Raw genomic sequence first — 23,828 nt, forward strand, 5'->3', positions numbered from 1 at the left:
ACATGATTTAAAATAAATTGCTTGAAGTGGAAAAGTTGGTGCTCATTAACAGACTTATTCAGAAATATGAGAACAAATCTCAGCAGTTAACCAGAGCAAGAGTTGCACATGCTTGGCTGCATTTATGAAACCTTACCCAGCAAAATGTCATCACCTGTCCTTGGCTCATCTCTTCAAAACTCCAATCAAAAGAGATTTAAAATGGTCAAGAACATCAACCACAGATGCCCTTAATCAAAGGTAAAAAGGCCAAGACTTTCAGCAAGGCAATCCTGGCAGTGCTGCCTCAGAGATGGAGCAGATGTACAAGTAAGGGATGGATTTATTTGAGTTGATCATATGTGAAACAGCACAAAAATAATTACTACAATGCAGGCAAATCTGAAGCTTCTGCTCTTGCAGCTTTCAGATATGCACTTTTAAACTATGTTTAGTTCTCTTCCTTGTTAAATTACCCAAAACTTACACAGCACTCTAAGAATCAGTAGTATTTCAGTTGTTAAATGCAATTTATTAGCAATAGAGACAAGGAGCAAGTGACAGCCAAAATGTGAAAGCAGCTCTAAAAAATTTTAGTTTGGCTTTGTCAAATGCAAATACAGTGATGCTTTCTTTTGCAGCAGCATTTATTCACAGGGCCGATTTGAGGTTGGTTCACACTACAGAGTTACACCCCCAGAGAAGGGAAGCCCAGTGCACTTTAGTAATTAGTACACAACACGCTTGCCCTAGCAATTAATTTAGAGTTGAGAGCGGTGCCAAACCACACGTCCTGTTGCAGCCTCACCTGCTCATAGGAAGGAGAGGGAAGTCTGTCCACAAGAGGGAGATAGCAGACCAGCAGTGAAGCCTTTTCCTCTGCTACAGGTCCTCGCTCAGGGGCTGGTACAGCCCAGGCTCGGAGAGCTGCTCCTCCTTCCCTCCCTCCCTCTCTCCCTGAGAGCCTAGAAAGCATCCTACGGGATGGGGCAGGGGAAGAGCAGAACCGGGCTAAGCGGGAGAACAAGAAACACTTTAGAGAATAATACATTAGTACCCTGTGGACTTGCTTGCTTTGACATTTTGAAAATGGTTGTGAGCAGGCATTTTTAAAAAAATTGGCTTAAAACAACTGGGGCTATGTTGGATTTCTTTTTCTTTTTTTTCTTTTTTTTTTTTTTTTTGAGTATTTGGTCTAACAAAACAATTTTGATTCTTCAGGCAAAAACGAGATGTTCAAGCTCACAGTAACCCAAAGAGGAAGTCTGATGCTTCAGCAGGATTATTTATCAGTCCAGAGTGTTTTATACTATCCAAAATACATCAAAGCATTTATTTTTTCCTTGTTGAAGTACCCCTGATGTGCTGTAACAGAGGTCTGAGAACAGAAACTACCAGTACTGCATCGGCACAACCAAGGATTGCTTGCTCTCTGGCAAGAGCTACGTTGTCACAAGCAACCTGCTTAAACTTGTCCGGAAAATAAGAGTGGCATTTTTGTGGTCACTTAAGGACTTTGACAGCCCCTGGCAGCCAGCAGAACTCTAGCTCCCATGCCTCAGGGAGCATGTGTGGCACATCTGCAGCACAGACCCCAGGGGAGACAGGGCTGGGGCTACGTCCTGACCATCCACTCGGGTGTGACAGCACAAGGATGGGCTTTCTGCAGTGCTCCTTCTTGAGGCCTAATCACAGAGCTGCCTTAATTTTTCTAACTCTAAATACTTGCTAAGTGCCAACAGTGACACCCTGAACCCTACAAAAATTCACCATGAGAGGGGGGAAAAATTCAAGGTGATGGAGCCTACAGAAGGAAGTCCCTGCACAAGGTCCGTTCTCCAAATGCTGATTTTGGTCCAAATCACTTCCATGTAGCAACGCACCAGAAAGCAGCATGGATGAGGTTGCAAGAAGAGCCAACAGGGTGAGCCTGGCAGCACACACATATATATACTTATGAGGACCATCTCATTGGCAGCAGTACACCATAACCCATTCCAGAGGGACAGAACAAAAGCTAAAGCAGAGACGAATGTGTCTGTCAGAGCCTTTGAATTTTTCTTAAAAGAAAACAAACAAAAAAAAATACAGTGCCAAAAAAAAAAAAAAAGACTGAACACAATTAAGAAATACAAGTTTCAGGACAAAAATAGACATTTCAGCAATAAATTTCAGTATTTAACTTAACTAGAACCACCACAAGCACATGACACAGAGGTGGAATAAAACTAAGGATGACTAACAACCGTTTGATATCAAGTCTGTCAATGCAATATAGACCATACTGGCAGCCTTTCTGAACATGGGCTTTGTGTCATCAGCCAAGCTTCACTGGTGCAAATTCGTACAAGAAAAAAGAGAAAGCCAAGTCGTAGGGTGAACCTATCTGCTGAAACCCAGCTTCTGGAGCACTCTGAGAGCTGCAGATGAAGTTTGCTTCATTTAATTACCTAACAGTAGAAATTCAACAAAGAAAGGCATTCCTTAAACTTGCAAATTAGCAGACTGAGGGAATGCTGTCATTTATTCACTAACCAAGGCAAGTCAAAATTAAAAGTTAGCTTTGTTTGCTGTCACTGGTCAGTTTAAAAACACAAATTCAGTCTTCTGACAGGCAATTTTTCAAGGACTGTTTAATTGCTACCATTTTTCAGCAGTCAGTGTATTTGCAGAATTCCCTGGCATCCCCCAACATCAGCTCTGTGGTTTGCAGAAGCAAGTGCTTTCAAGATGAGTACCATTCCTCACCTACACAGAAAAATGTGCTTGTAAGTAAAAAAAAAAAGCCTACGTAGAAGAGAAACTGCTCATGTCCAGTTGGCAAAGTTAATCTCTTTTAACTCATCCTGGAATGGAAGGTATCACTAACTTTATATTCAAGTTAGAGTACAGTTGCTTGTTATTTTTAGTGTGCTAAAAAAATAACTCCAGCTTAGGGTAATCACACTCTCATTAATTTCATGTTACCGTCTACATGAAAACCCCAGTGACAGCATGAAAATCCTCTGTGATCTCTCTGTAGAAGAGATCACTACACTCACTACAAATAATGCACTCAGAGAGATAAAAAAATTTCCAATAATGCAAGACAGAGCTCATTTTCTCAAGTTTCCTGACTCAGTGCTCCCCTTCCACCTACATGTCTCAGTCTAAGCCTGGATTTCCCCCTTCCTCTGCACAGATCCCCAGCTCCTGCCCTGCAAGCATCCTGCCAGCAGCTGCACAGCAGCTGAAGCACCACCAAAAGGTGACACATTCTCTGGCTGCCAAGGGCATAAGGAAAGTGTATATCCATCCTGCAGCTACTTTTCATGGTGATTTTGAGAGTTTGCATGTGTGCAAACTAAAGGAACAGGAAGGAGGCAGAGGTTTCCACAGGCACCAATAGCAAGACCGCATTTCATTTTGCAGAGATGTAAATTAACTACGGGAACCACATAAACCTGCTGCTGGGGCGAGTGGAAATTTCTCTTTCCCCTCCCACCCACCATAGTCAATGTATAACTGGGCAGAGAACAGATGATGGAAACTTATATGAGCCATCCAGTAAGAGTGGGACAACCAGAACACATAAATATCCTGGATTACAAGTATTATAAATACCTCTCGCACAGACATGCACCTTTGGACAGTAACTCAGGCACAGGACACAGCATGGAACACCACTTCTAATGCATTGAAACAAGAGCTTTCATGTGGGAAGTTCTCAGAATTACTGAAGCTTCACAATTACCACTACAAATGTTGTATTGAGATGAAGGATAGATCAAGAGTTAATGTTTCACACATTTAGTGCAGTGCCCAGAACCAAACTCAACAAGCCAAAACTTTTTAGAGAAGAGTGACAATGATTGTATAGGGTAACTAGCAGCAGCTGCCTTGAATCTAAAACAGCAACGAATTCGTGAAGCCAAGACAAGCTACCAGCCAATTTAGTTTCTCTTGAAGGAACCTCCTTTTCTAGGGGTCAGCAAGGTTTTTTCACACTGAGACAAGTTTGTATTTTTAAAGGCTTCCAGAATCTCCAGGTTCCAGCTAGCAGCCAGCTCCCCCTCACTGCAGATGCCCTTGCCCCCTCAGCACTGGCAGGTCAAGCAGCAGCCAGCACCACCACTGCCTCCCTGTCACCAGGAAAGGCAGAAGATTAAGCATTTTTCCACCCTGGAAGCAAGAGAGGCCTGCAGCATCTAAAGACAGGACCATAAGCTTCTTGGCAGAAACAATCACTAGCTAAGTACCACCAAGATCACCAAGACCACACTGGGCCAAGCTGCTCTCTGGAGGCTGCACCACAGGGCAGCTCCCAGGACCAGGCTGCCAGCTCTCCAGGCCATCCCACCACAGCAGGATGGTCAAGCAGCTGCTCTGCCCCAGCAGGAAAGAGTGAAAAAGACCTCACCAGTCTACAGCAGCTCATTTCTCCCAGCACCATCAGCCCTACTGCATAACCCCAGCCCAGGAGTTCTTCCACTCCTTACCTGCAAGCTCAAGGCTGGCTGTTTCTGAGGAAAAGAGGACAGGCTCACCACTATCCTGCACATCCCAAACATCTCTGCAGTTCTCTTTCTTCCCTACTGGTGGATTGACCTCCCACACAGTCAGCTGGCTCTGCCTGCTCAAAAATCCCCACCTGTGCCCACCCTGACCAGAATCACCTGCCTGCTCCCCCTCAGAGCCCACAGAGGCCAGCCAGAGTGAGGTCTGTGCTACCTGTGTGCCAGCTCCGTGGCTAAGACAGCCCAGTTTCTGCAGGGCCTTTTGTAATGGACCATGAGCTGTCCAGCCTGCATGCCAACCCCTGCATAACTAGTATTGGATCTGGGATCACAAATATGAACTAACAGGCAGATGTCATTCTGGAGCTGCTGAATGTTCTGGTTTCCTTTCTGTGTGTCCTGTCAGGCTTCTCTGGGTTTTTGCCCATTCAGCAAGTGAATCTTTTCCAGGTTGCCTGTGTAGCTTTTCATATACTGACTGGCATAACTTGGGCCTTGGGTGACACTGCAAGGAGAGGTCACTGAACAATATTCAGAGAACCCAAGTGCAGCAAGCCATACCCCAGGCACTGCCAAGAGTGAGGACCACAATGCCCACAGTCTGTGCGCACAAAGAGAGGGGAGAGAGAAGTGGGGTCACTGTACCATTACACAGCATGATGGAAATTAAGGCTAATACAGGGTTTGTTCCACAAGCATTCATTATCCTGCTTCTGTTCTCACTGGGGAAGAGGAGATATAATGAAGAGGCAAACGCAGAAAAGCTAATGGGAGATTGACATTTTCATTAATATCGTAGTCTAAAAGTGAAGAGATCTTTGACAAAATCTCCTGGAGATGTGAGGTTAAGAGATGTCATTAATGCAGAGCAAAAGTGAGTTTTCTCAAAGGACAAACTAGAAAACTAGGGAGCAATGGAAGTGGTATAAAGTTGACTGGGACAAGGGCAAAGTCACAGTCAGAGACTGATAACACTTTTGAACAAAAAATGGTAGTTCATCAGCAAAAAATAGCTAAAGAAGGTTGTGGATCACCATGACCAGTCAATCACTGATGTAATTCTAGACAATGAAAACATGTTTTTCAAAGTTATCAAAATGGCTAATTCCAGTGGAAATAGGGAAGCAGTATGCCATTGCATAGGCTCTTCTGCAAGCCCATGCTTTGTAGCACAGACACTCCATCTCTCCTCAAGCCAGACAGGGACAGAGGGCTAGCAGGACAGGAAAAGCTACCAGAGAAGAAGAGAGGATTTTTATAACCTATCAAAAGAGAGGCTGAGAAATTACTTTCTAACAATACATATCAGCTTAAAGACTACCAAGGGAGAAAAATCATTTAAGCTGGGAATAGGTCTTGGCTCAAGATCAGATAGTCATAAAACTATTACAGATTAATTTCAGCTGGCAATTAAAAGATAGCTCATAAGCAATGAGGAGCAAGGGGGCTACAAAATCTGCTAACCAAAAAAAAAGCAATACTGCTTGCCACAGGTATACAGGCCCACACAAAAACCTCCCTAGGATCTCACCAATTGTTTTTAAGATAAACCCCAGTGCTTTCCCAAAAGGTCTTGGTGAAGGGATTTTCTATCATTAAGGAGCTAAATTCAGAAAACCACTTCCAACTCCCTGGTACAAGTCTGGTAATTGTGTGTCACAGAGGAATTATTGGCATTGATGAAGTTACTGAAGCAATTAATTAGTATACTAGCATCAAGAAACAGTAACCTACTTTTGTAGACCTGCAAGACCAGGAGAGGAGAGGAAATAGCCAGAAAAAGCTGCAAGCTGCTTGCCCAGCAGGTACAGACTGTCATCTATAGAAGGCCTCTGGTCACATACCTCACATACCACTACCTCTGGTGGTGCCTTGGGCGACAAGGTTCAGAGACATGTCAGAAGTGCAGCACCAGAAGTATATTTTGGTAACTGTGCCATTCATTAAAAAAAGGGGGTAGAGGAGGAGGGAAGACCACCCAACCTCTTGGAAGCTATTGCTGGGAATGGACTTCAGCACCTCCTCTGCTCGTACTGGCACTGTAGATTGACTTGAGAAATTATAAACATGATAAACACAAGCCAGCACTTCAGCTAACAAAGACAGGAATAAAACTAGCAATGTCCACTTAGGAGAGCAAGGGGTGCAGATGAACACAAAGGACAGAAGGACAAATTCTGTGAATAGTAGAGCAGTGGTAGCTCCAGGAAGAGATTCCTGAGAAGCCCTCTGACTTCTCTGTTTACAAAAACAACTGCTGTAGCCAGCCATACAGTCTTGGGCTTTAAAGCCCTCAGTGTCCAGATCCTCGATATCACGGCGTGTACAGTGGGAGAACCTGGGTTTGGATTGTTATCTTCTCAAAGAACTTTTGACATTGTCAAAAATAACTGTGTCTGGAAGGTGCTATTAGACACTAAGAGAAATGCACCATGCACCACTCAGACTGGCTCCCTCATTTTCTTTACCTCAGTTGCCAAAGGCACAGACATCCAGGAGCAGCCAAAGCCAGAAGCTCTAAAGAAATTATTTTCTGCAAAGATATAAGCCTCTGGAATGAGTCTCTGTGTTGTTTAAAAAAAACCAAAATGTTTCTGCTTTTGTCTTCTTTATACCTGTCTTCAAATATATTTGGGGAGTTTAATCTTCTTTTACTTTTGATTTTTATTACTTTTATTTATATTTACATGAGTGATGCAGTACCTTAATGTGTATTAACTCATAAATCTAATTGACACCTATTGAGGAGCGTCAGGCTGGAGACAAGCATGGGAATACCAAATCTTACATTTTACTCCTGCTTGGAACTGACCATTCACATGGTTTTTGGAAGCAGAGCAAAACATTTCTGCACAACTGGGACAAGGGTTTTACTGAGATTTTCTACAGCCAGCAATGAGTTGTTACCCAAAGCAAAATAAAGGTAAAAAGCATTAGCCCACTGAGATTGCAAAGAGTATAGGTTTCCTAACAGTTCTGAGCATTTGCTGACAGTTCAGTTTCTGGGCATTTGGACCTCTACCAGCCTCACAGTAGTCCATAGCCCATGTTTGCTTTATGGGTCCCCTGCACCACACAGGCTGCCCAGGGAAATGATGGAGTCACCATCCCTAGAAGTATTCAAAAGACAGGTAGACATGAGACTTAAGAGACAGTTTAGTGGTGGACTTTGCCATGCTGGGTTAATGGCTGGACTCTTAAAGGTAATTTCCAAACTAAATGGTTCTACAGCAGATTGATCATCCTCTTCCCCTGATATGTCTGCTTTGAGGACACAGCTTTTGGGGGAGGGATAAAACTGATTCTCTCCACAACACGAGCTGGGCTCCCCCACCTTGTCAGCTCTCAGAAGTAGCATGTGTGTGCTCAGCTACACACAGAGCCACTGTAGTGGTGAGTAACAGACTCCTGAAGCAGCTGAAAAGACCAGGCAGTGGTTTGGCATTTATTCCTGGGGGCAGAGATTCAGAAACACACATGACAATCTGGGTATCAGCGTGTAACGCAGGAGCTGCAAGGCTTGCATCCAGCTCCAGCATTTACCCTACAAACTGGTCACTGTGGGAAAAGAGCTTTCAGCCAGCACCAAATGCAGCTACCATCTCTGAATACCACTCAGTCAAGGATTTACCAAAAAGGAGGGAGAAACAGAGATGGGGGAGTGGGGAAGACAGGGAGAGGTGGAAGAGAATTCTTTGAACTTTCACCCACAGACAGAAGTTGACATGCAGCAGGAGGCTTTTGTGAAACTGCGCTGTGGAAGGTCAGCATGCTGTAGGTTCAACAGGGCTGATGTGCATTTGTTTCCCACCACCCCCACAAACTGAAATTCAAGCATGGAGTTTTTCTTAAGAATCTTTACTTTTTTTTTTTTTAATTTAAATTATACATCCGAAATACAAGTATAAAACCTCACAATGAAATATGCTACTAGTTTCTACAAAATAGTCTAAATAATAATGCACTTACATCATTTACACAATTTACCTTCACAATAAAATAGGAGCACTTAGATCAATATGTACATATTGACAGAGGATGTGGTTGTGCAGCCATCCACTTCTGGTGCTGGCTCCTGCTGCAGTACCTCTGGGAGACTGCTGCCTGCAGTCACAAATAGATCCTTCTGCAGGGAAAAAAACCTGCCAAAGACTTTCTAGGTGCAGGGACCTGCCCAAAGGGTGCCAAATAGACCAAAATGGTGGCAAATATTTGCTTTTTCATCTTAAAGCTGCCACTGTAGCACTTAAGAACACATCAATGAGTTATCTAAAGAATTCCCTGATACAGAGTTTTGCTTTGCTATGTTAGGCACTTCGTTAGAAAAGTTATTTATTATGGCTTATGCAAAAGAGCTCACTTTCCTCAGGATATGTATTTGCCAGTCAGTAGGAGAAAGAGACATGTCTAAGGGCACACTTTCACCCAATGTTTTGGGTCAGCCTGCATTAGAAATTTGGATCACATTACTTCAAATCAGTAATGAAGGAAGTATTTTATCAAGACCTTTTCCTTCCACCAAGTCAAGCAGTCAGTGTATTTTAAATCTTAGTAGATCTGCAGTTTCACTCAAAATTGTTGGCAACTACAGATTTCCCTCTTCCAGGTTAACTACTTACATCCATGCTGTTCAATGTGCCATTGGGTGACATATCCCACATGATTGTCTTAAAAGAGTACACTGTAGGTTGAAGGATTATTTACATATCTTAACATGTAGAAAATAAAGTTCTAACTTCCCAAATAATAAATATAGATCAGAGTACAAGATTGAAATAAAATAAATTAGAATGATTCCCCAGTTGTTAAATTCCCTCTCTTAAGGCCTGAGCCAAAGACCCAAAAAACCCAAAACAAAACGCCAAGGGACATATTTTCAATGGTTTAAAAAGGTCTTGGATAGGGGTCCTCAAACAGCTCAGATACTGGCTGTTTGAAAATGAGGTGTCTAGCTAAACTGATGGATATTTGAAACCTATGTGATCAAACCGCAAAACCTACCCCTAAAAGGCGTCTTTTGGGTAAAACTTTTAAGATCAAACATTAACACTGTTTTTATTGGGAAGAATATAGCTCTTGAAGATTGTCTCGACATTAATTCAGCAGTAAGGAAATAAGCATACAGTTCAGAACACAACGTATTTGCTTCACAAATACGTGTTAGTGCACATGATTTTCCAAAAACTTCACTCCTCACCTACATTTGTGCATATTTCAGAATGCTTCTAACTAGATGGTTAATAAAAGTCTTCTCATGACTATAGCTACGTTTGCCATTTAAAAAAATTAACTGAAAAACAGTTAGGAGTAACTTACTCAAGAACGATGCCAAATTTCAGGTCCAAATATATCAGAACACTGAGAAATCTGGAATCCAAGTAAAAATCTTAAAACTTAGGTCTATCAAACTTTAAAAAAGAAAAAATAATAAAAGCAGTGAATCTGCTCTCAGAATTGCACACTCACCAGGTTTGTAAACTCTACATGAAGTCAGTGATGCACCGTTCACTACAAGAGGTATAATGTGGATGCTCTAAGCAAAGCAGTGCAGATGCTTTTTGTTTGCAGTTTCCTTCATGTCTCCTTTTTCTCTTCCTTGAAGATTAAGCATCTAAAGTAACTCAGTAGCTAAAAGTGTCTTGGAGGGAAAGGCCTGGGTTTACATGGAAGGGGGGGTGACAGGTGTCCACGTGGATGCCAGCCTGGCATGTGCAGAGGTGTCATACTGGCTGTCGGGCAGGTCCGTGGGTGCCCCGCTGTCATAGAGGGGCGAGGCAGAGGAGGTGGCTGTCACCGGGTGCGGAAGAGCGGAGTAGTGTGCTGGAGAGCCACGCAGAAACTGGGAGCTCAGGCCGTTGGACATCCCGCTCGGCTGCGACACCGGCGTGATGGTGCTGTTACTCACCGACCACAAGTTGGGGTACTGACTGACAGAGGGAAAGCCAGAAATAAAACAAGTTATTAGTGACTCTGCTGCCTGCTGGCAGTTCCTTGGGTCACAGCATAGCCCCAAGGCCAGCTCCATTTGCTGGAGACAGTGAAATGCTCCAGGCAGTTCCAAGCCACTGTGACGCAGAAAGGACCCCCAGGCAGAATTTGTATTCATGGCACCCCCACAAATAAATCAAACTTCCCTCATTTCCAACAGATAGGGGGTTAGACAAAAGGGGTAGCAGAAATGCCTTCCTTGAGGTTCCACAGTTCCAGTTCTATTGGTTTTACATACTGAACAATTCAGTGCAGAAATTGAAACTCAGGGAACTTAATAACTACCTAAATACATATCCTGGGGATGAGACAGAGAAAAAAGTGGTGGAAGGACCTCTTTACTGAATTAATCTGTGTTCAGGACTAAAACTTATGTTCAGTAATACAGTTAACTCATACTGGGTAGTGCTACACAGCCTGATTAACAGTTGAACGTCAATGTACACAGTTCAAATAAAAATGCTTTTCCCAGACAGAATGGTAGGTCTGAATTGCTGAAAAAGATGTCCAAATCTTGTCCCTCTGAAGTTAATAACAAATGTTTTACCACCTTTTCTGTATTGTTTTGAATTTTCAAGTTTAGCTCCAAGGGACTTACTGCAAGCTAAATTTCTGCTAAAGAATCCAAATGTTTAATTAAGATAAGAAGTACAAAGAGGAGTAAAAATTCTCTTATGAGTAAAAAAACTCTTATGATCACAAAAGACTTTCACCACATGTGCAATTCCATGTCATGCTGGTTAGTGTGGCAATGCTGAAGTAAAGAATTACTGTCCCAACCATGTGCTCCTTCTCCACATTACAGTTCACTGCTCCATCATTTGTAGCAGAAGAAGGAAGCAGTGACCAGCCAAAACGAAAGGGATTAAAAAAAAATAAACTTTTAAAACACCATTATGCCTAAGAGAGACAAAACTTAAAAGAGCATCCTCAAATTCAATGTAGGCTGGTCTAAGTGATTTGCAATCCTTCATCTATTAAATATTGCTGTCACAAGTATCTACATCTCCAAAATCAAGACATAATATATATATATATATATATATCTATCTTCAACCTGTTTTCCTTGTGGGTAGCCCTTCTCAGTGCCTCAGAGTGCTAATGATTCAGACCAATGTCCAAAAGGGCTTCTAATATGCTGGTGACTCTACCTTCTTTTTCAGCCTTTTCTTCCTAGAAAGTACCAATATATGGATTTTAGGGCTCCTGAGGGATGAAATCCTACCTGGAGCTGGTAGCTGTGCCAGCGCTGTGACTCATGGGCAGCATTGTTGTGTGTGTAGTAACTCCTAGAGAGGACCAGTTGTCATGGGACTGCAGCATGGACAGGCAGGCAGAGGAGTTGTCAGCATAGGCTGCTGAGAAAACAAGTAATCACTTACAAACACTAGAATCAAGCCAAATAACAATCCTGTATTTAAATGCAATGCAGAAGTTTAAGCCGTCCTTCCCTCTTACTGCCTTGGAAGAAAAAAAAAAAAGCAACAAAATTACACACACACACCCCCACACCCACACACCAGTTGTGTCAAGCTCACACTTCTACTGGCATTGCCCTGATGTGCTGTTTTGCTTAACTCACAACTGCAAAGTCTTATTTCTGTGAAGGAGCTATGGCCAAAAAGCTGTCTGCAAACCACCTACTAATTCAGTACATGCCTACTTAGTCAGGGGGAAGAGGCAGGCTCTCCCCCCACTATCTCAATCAGCTGGGGACCTTCCAGGACACCTTCTTTATCTCCATCACCTACACTGGCAGTAACAGTCTGGCAGAGCTGGATAAAAAGCGTATCACTGCATCACAGATCCCAGTTTTGAGTTGAGCGTGCCATGATGGGCGTTGAAATCTGCCTTGGATGCCTTGGAGCCAGCCTGTGGATCCTCACACCCTCAGGAGTGATTGGACTGTGGCTTAGACTACTTGGCTTATGACCAAAACTGGCTGGCTGGCACAGCAGGGGCACTAGGAAGCTGTAAAGGGAGTCCCACACAGCCACCCGTAGCAAGAAAGAAGTTGCTGTGGTAGCTGGCCAAGGGAAGGAGGCTCTTTGTTGAGGACCATGAAACAAGAAAGAACACCAGAGAGGTTTTGTTCTTTTATTCTATTTTAAGTCACAAAACTTGCATAAAATTTCCAAAATGCAAGAGAAGTTCACAGAAAGCTAGTTTTTCACTTCAAAATGAACTACAAAGCTACACACAAGATTGGTCAGGCTGCATCTAGAAGCCCACCCATTACTTCATAATTCAAATTATTAATTTTTTTTTTTTTTAGATGGGAACCTTCAATATCTATGCAGCCTGGAAGGCGAAAATTGCTAACCATTCTTTGCCAGAAGAAAGAAAAAGGAATTTAAAAAATTTAAAAAAAAAAAATCACTGTTAAAAGTCCCCTTCTCACTCTTAAGTACCTAGTGCTTGAGACACTACACTTAAAGACATTTGGCTTTTTCTGAGCACCCCTTTTAAAAGCTCTGCAATTTACTCAGAGCCATATTGTTTCTATCTATCCAGTGGTGACAGAAAACAACCTTGATGCACAGACATTAACCACAGTCACAGGTAACAGAAAATAACCAAATCAGACCCTCAGTTATAAACATACTGGGGACATGTACTCTTCAGCCCCATTTCTCTGCAATGCTGACCCCAAGCCCTCTGCACAAACTGAGCCAGTTATCGACCTTCATTTCTGGTGCATCACACACAATGCCACTGTTCAAAGCTCCCACCCTCTCAGCTCATTCCCCACCTTTTCCCAGAGCTGCAGCCTCAGACTTACTTGGAGAGTTGTTCCTGTGAGTGTAGGGGTTGGCGTAGGGCGCAGGGCGGTGGTTCCTCAGCGAGGAGTACCTTTCACAGCTGTGGGCAGGGGAGAGCGACAGAGGGGCTCCAAACTGGGCGTGAGGGTTGGCAGGTGGGCACAGAGTCCCACTGCCAGGAATAAGCCAACTGCCCACTGTGGAGAAGCAAGAACTCTGTAAGAGGGATGCATAGTGCAGCCAGGCAGAGAATCACAGCAACCAGACAAATAACAGCGAGGAAATGCACACTCAGGAAAGGAAACTGAGTTTCAACATAGCTGGCAAATCTGCTTTACAACTTTCCTAAATGCTCTTATGAAGGAAAATTAGAAAACAGCTTAGAAAAAGTCTTGTGTCGAGCTACCTTTTTTTTTAAATTACTATTTAATTACAACCCCAGAAAGGAAACATTGAAATTGTTAAACCCTCCCATATGTAGGTAATGTGTGCTCAGTAATTGTTAGCATAGTGTTCAGTTTTAAATTGCTCTTTAGGGGTCTCAATCTACAGCTAAGCTCTGAGGTTTCTCAGACTGCTAGGAACTCCCCTTAAAAATCAAGTATTTTCTCTGAAACCAAATAACTCCTAAATCATTAAAACACTAATTCTTTTCAATCATCTGAAAGAACTGTTTTAAGCAAATGGCCAAAATTTTCTTGGAGTACTTAAAATACAAGCACTGTCTCAATAAACTTTATGGAATAAACTTCTGTCTCCATGTCCATGTGAACGTTGTTGTCCTTGTCTAAAAAGGCAGCTGTCTTTTTGGTCATGAAAGCAACTCTGCAAGATTCTATTAAATAATTTTGAATGCAATAAATCTTAACCACACACAGAGATTATAGCGTTTATACAATCATAAACATGCATGAATCACAACCACAAAGATTGGTAACATTCCTCTCCCTGTGAACTAACAAGCCCACCATCAAAACTGGTCCCAAAGTTTTGCTTGACAGAGATTAGATGGAAGAAATCAAAGTTATGCTCATGATGCACAATGAAAAGAAACATACACTGTGAATACCCAGACTGCTGGTTGTCCCCCACTTCCTCCATCATGTCTTTGTGATCACTTCTATAAAAGAAACCATGTTGTATTAGTTAAGAATATGCCTTCACAAATTTATCTTAAAAATCCACATTTTAGAATTAAGTTAAGAGCTCTCACCTTTCCTTTGCATCAAGAAATGCCTTTGCAAACGGATTGTATTTAATTTTTAAAGCTGTGATCTAAAAACAACAACAAATATCTTTATTCACATGTATCACCATTCATTATCACACTGATATTAGGATTTTAATTAGGACTATCCACTGAAGTTGGTAAAATCACATATTTTTGGAGAAATAAAAGTAGGCCCATAATAGCAACCTATGGCCACCAATTCAACAGCTCCTTAAGGTCTGAAGTATTATCAAAGGGCTAGGAATTAGCTTCTCTGCCAGATTCTAAGAATCTGAATTGCCTGAATTTATTGATCATCTGAGGAAATACCTAAGAAAAGTAGTGTACTAACTAGATTTAAAAATCCTCACATTTCATGCAAGATCAGAATGGACATCAAAGAAATCTCAGAAAACTTGATAATTACAGCTTCATTTAACACAGATATGCATTTGGGCTAACAGAAAAAAGGGCAGCTTCAAAAATAGCACATTCTGTCACTTCACTGTGTAGCTGAAAATGCCAATTGTATTTTTTACCATAGCTGTTTGCCTCCAACGAATCTTCTAGAAATTACTTCCCTATAATGAACTTGCAGTATATATTGAGAAAAACAGTGTTCAGATTTTTGTTCTATCATTCATTCATGGGGCTTTTACATACATTAATTCTATTTTTTATATTCAGTATAAAAGAAAAAAAACACAGGAAGAACTGAAAAACACGAAGGGAGAGCCATTATTTTGCTCTGTAACATGCACATTGCTACTTGAAACCCCCTGGTAGTGGTATCCTCTCTTCCCTGCTGTGCATACCTCCTCATTCTGGTAGGCCGTCACAGCTATAAACTGGGTTTCTGGGAAGGAATGGCTGGTGATCATCCGCTGTGGGCCACCCACTCGCACGATGTGAATCCGTGGCTCATACTTGTGCAGGGAGTTCAACATGATCTGTGAACAAACAGGACAGGTGAGCACTGATGAGCAGTGGCAGATGCTGGCAGGCACACAGTGCACTTAGGCTTTAAAGTAACCATCTTTCCATCCGAGGTGAAAAAGGCAACAGGCACGAATGAAGCTTAAAACTGAAGCTGTGAGAGAAAGAAAGGCACGCTGAGGATAGACACCACAACTTTTTGTGCAGTTATCCTCCTCCCTATTACTTGACAAGACACTCGCCGTGTCACAAATGCATCAATGATAAGTTAGCCAGAAAGATTCATCTACCACACTACAGTCATGAGCAGATATTCAGACTAGAAAGAGATTTTCAAAAACCACAAAGCTATAAAACATCAAGGCACCGAACCTCGATGGAAAGAACAACTCTCCTGAATGAAGGATTTTGGGGGACAGAGGGAAGTGCGACCCAACCCAGCGCGTTTGGTAAGAAAAGTATGAAAAAGAGCATTAAGAGGAGAGCGAGCCGGCAGTGCGGCCGGGTCGGTGCAGCCCCGGTGCCGTGCTTACCTGCCCGCCGCCGTTGAGCTTGTTGGTGAGTTTGACTTTGCTGAAGGAGACGGGCGCCTTCATCCAGTGCGCGCCGAAGTTGGGCGAGTCGGGGTGGATGTAGACGCAGCTGGGCGCCTGCGGCTCCGGCTTCCCGCCCGGCACCCACTCCCCGTTCACGTACTTCCAGCGGTGCCCGTCGGCCGCCACGAAGTCCAGCAGGAAGGAGTACATGGCGTTGGGGTCCAGCCCCGACACGCTCACCTTCAGCACCGGGAACATCCTCCTGCGGGGCGACAGGAGGCGCGAGGCACGGCGGCGGGCAGCCCGCGATCCCCGGCCCCGGGCAGGCCCTCGCCCCGCCGGGAGCCCCGGGAACCGGGGTGGGGAGGCAGCGGGGGACGCGGGGCCGCTCCCTACCTGCCGTTCTTGGTGACGATCATCTCGTTGGTGAGCTCCTTGAAGCGCAGCCACAGGTCGCTGTCCTCCAGCGCGACGCGCAGCTCCCGCTCCGTGGGGTCCCCCTTCTCGCTGCCCGCCTGCAGCTCGCTCTCCACGGCGCTCAGCAGGTGGTCCACGCGATACTGCGGGGGTTTGCCCGCGCCCTCCGCGCCGGGGGAGCTCATGGTGGCCCCGCGCCCGCCCGCCCGCCCGCGGGGCAGCTCCGTGGCACGGCAGCGGCGGGATGGATCCGGGCCCGAACCGCCTCCCCTCGCCCTCAGCGGGCCGGGCCGCTGTTATAGCCCGCCATAAACGCCCCCCCGGTGACATCACCGCGCCGGCGGGGGGGCCCCGCTGATTGGCGGGCGGCGCCTTTGATCCGGGCGGGCGGCGCTGCCCATTGGCCGCCCGCGGCCATATCAGAACGGTGCCCGGGGGAGCCTGTGATGTTAATTGCAGCCCGCGGCATTAAACGCGGCTATTTTATGTAAATCTGCCCCCAAATGTTTGCACCTCTATCAAAGCCGCCGGGGCCGGGGCTCCGGCAGCCGCGGAGGAAATGGCCCATCTCGGCAACAGCCTCACAACCGGCCAGCGCGGCACCCTCCCGCCTCCCGGCGCAGCGAGACCCCCGCTCCGCTTCTAGGCGGGCAGTCCTGACGGGAGACACCCCCGCCGCGGATTCATATTTAGCGAAAAAACGGGAAGTCCCCTTCTCCAGGCGGCCGCAAGCTGACAGAAGCACCCTCACCCCCCTCGCCTGTCCCTGCCCCCTTGTCAGAAACTTCTGCTGCAGGGAAAGGTGCAGCTGGCAGCGGCAAACCTTGCGGGAAAAGCCAGCCGAAGAGCTGAAACCGCACTGTCCAGCGGCTGAGCACAAACCCGGCACAGCACTCCCCTCGCCGGCTCCCCGGCTTCTAGCGAGCACAGGAGCCCACCCGTGAGAAAAGTGTCAGTTTGCCTCATAGCTCCAGCACGGGCTGCGCCTTCGCAGCCGAGATGCTCGACGCGATGGTTTGGAGCCATCCCACCCAAATAAAAGAACTTTTTATAGAACCTAAAAATCAGATGGATGGTTACCCGCCATCCCACCTAAATAAAAACATACTTCCGAAAACCAGATCGATAGTTAAAGGCTTTGTTTCATGTAGGAAGGAGAAATTCCCGCGAGTTCCTGAGGGCAAGAGGGGAATCCTAACCTCATGGGTGAAACTTTGCAACGGGATGAATTTATTTTAAAGTTATTCTAAAGTTATTTGACACAAAAACGAGGGCCGGGACCAGGCAAAAGAGGGCTGCTCTGAAGCACTCCCGCCGGCCGGTGTTGTAAGAGTTTGCATTCTCCGTGGCTGCGGCAGTCTGTGGTGTGAGGGAAACAGTTTATTACCTTTCCGTGAGAATCCCTGGATAGAGGGTGAGGGGGAGAGGGGTGACAATGAGCAGGAAATAGTTCAATGGGGTCTCTTTAAACAATAACAAGTTCTTTAAACGGGAGCAAAGGAGAGGGAAAAAGAAGCAGAGCGGTGTAAAAATCAGAGTTGTTTTCAAAATAGGCATCTCCTCTTCTCCAAACACTGCCCATCATCGCTGCCGGGATTTTTCAAATTTTCGGAGAAAGTGCGCGGGGTACACTGTCAAACTGTCTGGCAGCAGGAGTTGCAAGTCGGGGCTGCCAGGGGAAGGCAAGCTGAAGTTCCCTTTTGAGGGATGCAGACGGTGGCTCAGTCCGGGCACAGGCACTTTCTGGGGAAAAATAGCCCCTACCCTTTCCATGCTCCGCGCCCAGCGGAGCAAGCAGCCCGAGCGTTTCTGTCCTCGTCAAATTTCAAACAATCCCAAAGCTTCCGCTACTGTTTTCGGTTTCTGTTTGGTTTAGTAACTACAGTTTAGGGCTGTATTTTCATTACGCATCACCATCGAGCTCATACATCATTAATTTACTCAACTCCGCAGTGCTTTTTTCTCCTTCAACCTGACAAGTCTAATTCCTTGGACGACCTCTCTTCAACTACTGTGCAGAAACACATTAAAAATTATTATCCCTTCAGATTAATTCCTGCGTTAAAGTTTCTTAAAGTTCTTTCTGCCTGAGTACTGCCTGCTTTTCGTCCTCTTCGGAAGGGGAAAGCAGCATTTGCAAATAAATGACGGACAAAGTTTACTAAGTTGATAGTTGGAGATGATCTTCTCGCTATCAGGTGTTTATTTCACTGAAGGAGCTCCGCTCAAAACAAGCAAACATGACCTAACAAAAACCCCGGACGCTCAAACACCGCCTGAGCACGGCTCTCTGGCCCTCGGGTGGGCTGGCAGCCCCATCTTCGGGTTTATGCTTTGAAAGGCGACATTTCAAACATCTTAATCCTGAAAAAGCCGAGTTCCAGGAGAGGCTAGCCCCGAAGAAGGACTCGGAAGGACTGTCCCCCGCTCCGTGCAGGTGGCAGGGAGAGAAGGGACTTTTCACCCCTTGCAGAAGTCGCGTCACTTTTCGGGTACGGTCTGCGGGGAAGGAAGCGGGGGGGAAGGGGACAAGAGCAGTGGAGGTGGTGGGGGTGGTGATGGTGAGTCTCGTCTTGCCTCAGCTTTTCCTCAGCTCGACGCCACCTGACAATGAACGTGTTTAAGAGCCACAAGCAGCATGAACAGCTGGAATTGAAAGTGACAGAGTGTTTTCGGTGGAATATGAACCATTCTGAATATGAATAAATAAAATAATTAGAAACTATCTAAATTTGTATTTAGGTGATCTGAGCTTTTAAAACACCATTTAATTCTTCCAGGTGTATGCGTCAAGGAAGGAGCAATCTCTTCTATATCCATATATATACACTCAAGGAATGGGAAGCCCTTTGGCAGCAGACACCTATATGGTTAATATTTTTTGTACTGATTGCTCTCTTTAGGCAAAGAGAAGAGAGTTGAAGTAAAACGTGATTTGATATTTCTCACGTTTTCCTTAATACTTAGCAAATGAGTGAGCCACTCATCCCAGACAAATAATGTATGCTCTCAAATTTAGCCGGTCTTTAAAAAGAGAAGTCTTTCCAGCTTTAAATTTTGAAATTACATTTAAAAAAAAAAAGTTTCCAGGAGTTATACATAATCTTTGGAATGCCAAAAGAACCCATAAAAATTAAAACAACATAACAACCTTCCCCAAAAAACCGAAAAACCCAAACTGTAAAGTTTTTCCTGGGCTTGGATTCCTGTCGTCTTTATTTTATTTCCTTCCCCTCTTTCTGATCTTAATTGCACTTTGGTTCTCAGGAGAGAGGACTCCCCACTTCCACAGTCTTTTCACCGGGAGCTGCAGTGCATGACAGTTTACAGCCAAAAAACTTCCTCCAGCCGAACAGCTATAAAGATTCCCGATTTATAGCAATACTTTCCTTCTTGCATGGGAAGATTAGTAGCCTCCAGCTGTTACTGCGTGTTCAGAAGGCCTGTCCATCATTCCCTACCTTATTCTCCAGGACATTGCAAAGCCCCAGACACCTTCCCAGCAGGAACCAGCCCGTCCCTGCTGTCCCAGGATACCAGCTGCCCCTGTGCAGCTTTAACCGCCTGAGGATGCCGTGTAAAAATGTAACAGCGTGCTTAAGTATTGGAGGTATTTGTTTAAATGTCTTCCAAATTGCAGTTCTGGGGGGGACACAAGTGATTAACACCACCTTTGGTGCCAGATCCACGTCCCTGCAGTCCCCCCCAGCCACATCCCACTCTGGGCAGCAGTGCCAGGCTGGGCCAGCACCCACTGAGCCTGGGGATGAAACCCACATTCCAAAGCTCAAAATTTCCCACTTCTTAGTCCCTGGAGAGTAACCATCTGCCTTCCCACCACCCAGCTTTTTTTCCCCTTTTTCCCCCTTAAGAAAAATGAACACATTTATCATTACATATATGTAACCAAGATGTCCTTCAGGAGGAATATCCTGCTGATGCTGTTATTGAGGTATTGATGTGGATGGAAATGCCATTTTCCTGGGAAGGTTCTGGATTTTATTTAATCTGGCATATGATTTTCCTTATACACAAGACTTACACAAAGCCTGAAGACTGAGCTGGAAGAGCTCTTTACAAGAACTCACCACTTTGTAACCCCAGCGTGCTACCATATATCCACATTGGACATGCTAACCTGTGAAAACATGCAGCGGTTTTGTCCCTGTCAAGTTTATGCATTGTGAGAGTTAAGCCTCTGGAATAAGTATGTTTCAGATTCTCCACTTTTAGTATTTAACAGGACTGATTTTCTCCACAGGTTTTGATGCATACACATTTTTGAGAAACATTTTCTTTTCAAGTAGTCTGAGCAGAGCACAGCATGTTGATTTCGTTTGTTTTGCTTTCACCCTTTAGCATTTGGGAGGGCAAGGCAAAGGCAAAGTGCCATCCTGCATTTCTGGAAGGTGGCAAAACTCCCGTTGACTTAGTCAGATCTTTGCTTGAGTACTGCTAAGTACCCTCTCCAGCTCAAATGCTCAGATCCCGAGGTTTCCCTCATGAAAGTCAATGATCAAACTTCCCGTGACTTCAGCTCCTGCTGCACTAGACAGCACCAACTGGGGAAAAACAACAAAATAACCTGAAGCTCCCATGAAAGTCCTTAAGGGAGTGTCTGGCTCAAATATAAATGAAATCAATAAACATGAGAGTAGAATATATTGACCTACAATACCTTTTACAATATCTTAACAATATTGCTTAGGTCATAAGAACTATTTAAACCAGACTTTTCTGAGTGAACTAGTGGGAACAAGGAGATGACACAAATAAGAGTCACCCACCACTCTTAACAGGCCATTTCATTTAAAGATGCAAAGAGGGGCAGGGACTACAGGGGACGCAAAGACAAGCAGAATAATAGATACTGTTTAATGCATTATCCTGGCCTAAAGGATAGATTTTAAAAACTCCAACCAAGCAAAAACTAAAACAACAAAACAAACAAACAAACAAACAAACAAAACACCCAACCCCACACTGAAGACATATTCTGCTTCAAACAGGGATTGTAGAAATCTGATGACAGAAAGTCCTAGTGTTGTCATAAACGTCCTAGCAGGCATCCTGTTGGGAGATCCTACCATAAACAGCACCTTTTCTTATACTTCAATCCATATAGCTCCCAAACAGCACTAATGTAAAGTCAGCTTTCCTTGCTGAGATATGCTGGGGGAGGTTAAAAAGCTAGTGTTCAGGTCTTAAGTACAAAAGTCCTCAGATTTGCTAACATTAATGACCAAAACAGACTTTTACTGGAAGTATTCATCTTTGCCCTAAGCATATGCCTCTCTTTATAAAATTATGCAGTGCTAAGAATGAAACTTTCTTTCACAATTCTTTTAACATCAATAAAAGATTTAAGGAATTTGGAAATCCATAATTTTTTCTGTATCCCTACTTTGAACATTTCATGAAAGTAAGTGTAAAGCTCAAGACAATCTGGGTGTTTCACAGCTAGATAATATTAACACCTCTACATAAAGAGATATAAATCCTAATCTGTAACTGCAGAATTTTTAAAACTAAGTCAATCTCTTTTCCATTATTTTTTGAAGGTTTTTTCCCCCTCCTTTATTGTTTAGTGCTTTTCTTCCTTCTCCTCACTGGTCCGCAGGAAAGAAAAAATACACAGTGTTAAAAAGCATTATTTTATATTTTATAAATAATGACAACATTTTTAGTATTCATCTGTCAATTTGTGTCTAAGTCTAGATTATCTCGTGCTTTGGAATTAGTAATTGCCTTGAATGTGGTTTCAAAGCTCTCAGCTCCTCCTGAATCCTTTACTGCCAAGATTATTTCCTGATTTCTTGCTCTAGGTAACTCCCTCATCCACACAAAATAAAAGCATTTTGACAGCTTCAGTGATGAGTGGTTACTGAAAACAAATTCTCTCTCACCAGCAGGGAAGCTCTCAGATAGAAAACTGTTTTCTTTATCTCGTTTGAGTTAAACTCCACTGACTGACACCAACAGTTTTGTATAACTCTGATGCTGTTTTCATCTGTTGGTGCAGCAGACTCAGAGGAAAGGGCAGAAACTTAAATCAGTCTAGGGATTATTTGAACTCACATATAGCATGCTCTCACATCAACTGAGCTGCTCTCTTGGTCCCTCCACTGTACCCTGTCTTACACTGCTCTGAACACAATTAACTTATTTCTTCCAAGCTCTATGTGACATACCTCTTTTCTCCATACCTAACTCTTCATCTTACCCATACTCGCTTCACCAACAAGGTCTCTGCCACATCTATTTTAATATTTTTACTTTTAAGAAAGTGAAAAATTCACCAACTGATCAAGTCACCACCACATTTTCCTGTAAATCTTTTTCCCATTATGTGCACAGCATTTATGTTGAGCACCATGCTGGACTGGTCTGCTCAGAGGAAAATACATGGGAGAAAGACCACATAGAGCAGAAGAATGGGACTGTCACATTAACAATTTTAAATCTGTACAAGGAAAAAATAAACCAGGCAACACACATTGGAAAGTGGTAAATGCCGAAAATGATAAACTGCTGACACCACAGCTCCTTAAAGAAGTTCCTGTTGGTCTTCTCAGAGGGACAATGGGCAAAACTAATGCCAGCTTCTGCCTGTCACACACGGCTCAGACCTGAAGAGCACCTTCTGAGATGTACAGAGATGTTTGTGGTTCTCTGCTTGTGGCTTCATGAAGAATGTAAAATGTTTTGCTAACGTCAGCCTTTTTGCATTAAACATACCTATCAACAAACACAAATGTTTCTTACAGTTTCCTGGTTTGAATTCCAAGTTAAGGTTAATTGGATCTTGGCCATTTCCTTTGGCCTTGTGCCACCTAACAAGTTTAGATATGGGGAGATGGCTGATTTAATGTACAGCACAAGAGTTTGAATGCCAGAAGAGCTGATTCTGGGCTTTACTAACCCACTGTCTCACTTTGGGCAAGCCTTCAGGATCTCATTTTGGTAACCTTCAGAGTGAAAATATTACACAAAAATTTTCATTGCTAGTACTCCATCCTTATTTTCTCTAGAATGATTTGTAATGCAAATAAGCATCCAATAGGCTAAAAATGCATAATGAAAAGTAATTACATGTCAAAACAAAAATTCACAACCTTTGATGTCTGGTAATTCAAAATTGGTTTGATTTTCTAACAAGGTTGCATTTTTCCTGCTGGATGTTTTTGGAAAACTTATTTTTTTATCAAACTGATCATTTTAGTACACTTAGTTCCAGCACGCTGCAGGCATTGGTTCATTTTGCACATTCAGTCTGTTAAATAAAAACCCAAACAACACAACAAGAAAACCCCAACAAACCTCCCCCACCCTGAGCCACTCCACAGAGTAAAAAGGAACCAGGTAAGTCCTACCTTTTTGTCTAGCAATTCGTGCTGTCAGTAGCACATGCAGAGAGACACAACAGAGATGATGAATGAGGAGCAAATGACAAATGTGGGGGGACCACATCCACCACTGCCTGTGCCACAGGAGGCAGTGCCAG

At 43.9% G+C, this 23,828-nt stretch overlaps 1 protein-coding gene across 2 annotated transcripts; it reads right to left on the minus strand.

The window, feature by feature from the left end:
• Window positions 1-8,332: 8,332 nt before the first annotated feature.
• Window positions 8,333-16,637, minus strand: TBXT (T-box transcription factor T). Of its 2 annotated transcripts, none has more exons than XM_085055338.1 (8): window positions 16,304-16,637; window positions 15,905-16,169; window positions 15,251-15,385; window positions 14,439-14,500; window positions 14,284-14,345; window positions 13,246-13,422; window positions 11,689-11,818; window positions 8,333-10,402 (listed from the first exon to the last, which is right to left on the minus strand). In XM_085055338.1, exons 1-8 carry the CDS (start codon window positions 16,507-16,509, stop codon window positions 10,135-10,137), a joined length of 1,305 nt encoding a protein of 434 aa, XP_084911464.1. In that variant the 5' UTR covers window positions 16,510-16,637; the 3' UTR covers window positions 8,333-10,134. The 2 variants fall into 2 exon arrangements, with proteins under 2 accessions (XP_084911464.1, XP_084911463.1); XM_085055337.1 differs by having other exon boundaries at window positions 11,689-11,821; window positions 16,304-16,635.
• Window positions 16,638-23,828: the final 7,191 nt, after the last annotated feature.

The sequence above is a fragment of the Lichenostomus cassidix genome, chromosome 3, assembly GCF_008360975.1.
Source record: "Lichenostomus cassidix isolate B80296 chromosome 3, HeHo_3.0, whole genome shotgun sequence".
Lineage (NCBI taxonomy): Eukaryota > Metazoa > Chordata > Aves > Passeriformes > Meliphagidae > Lichenostomus > Lichenostomus cassidix.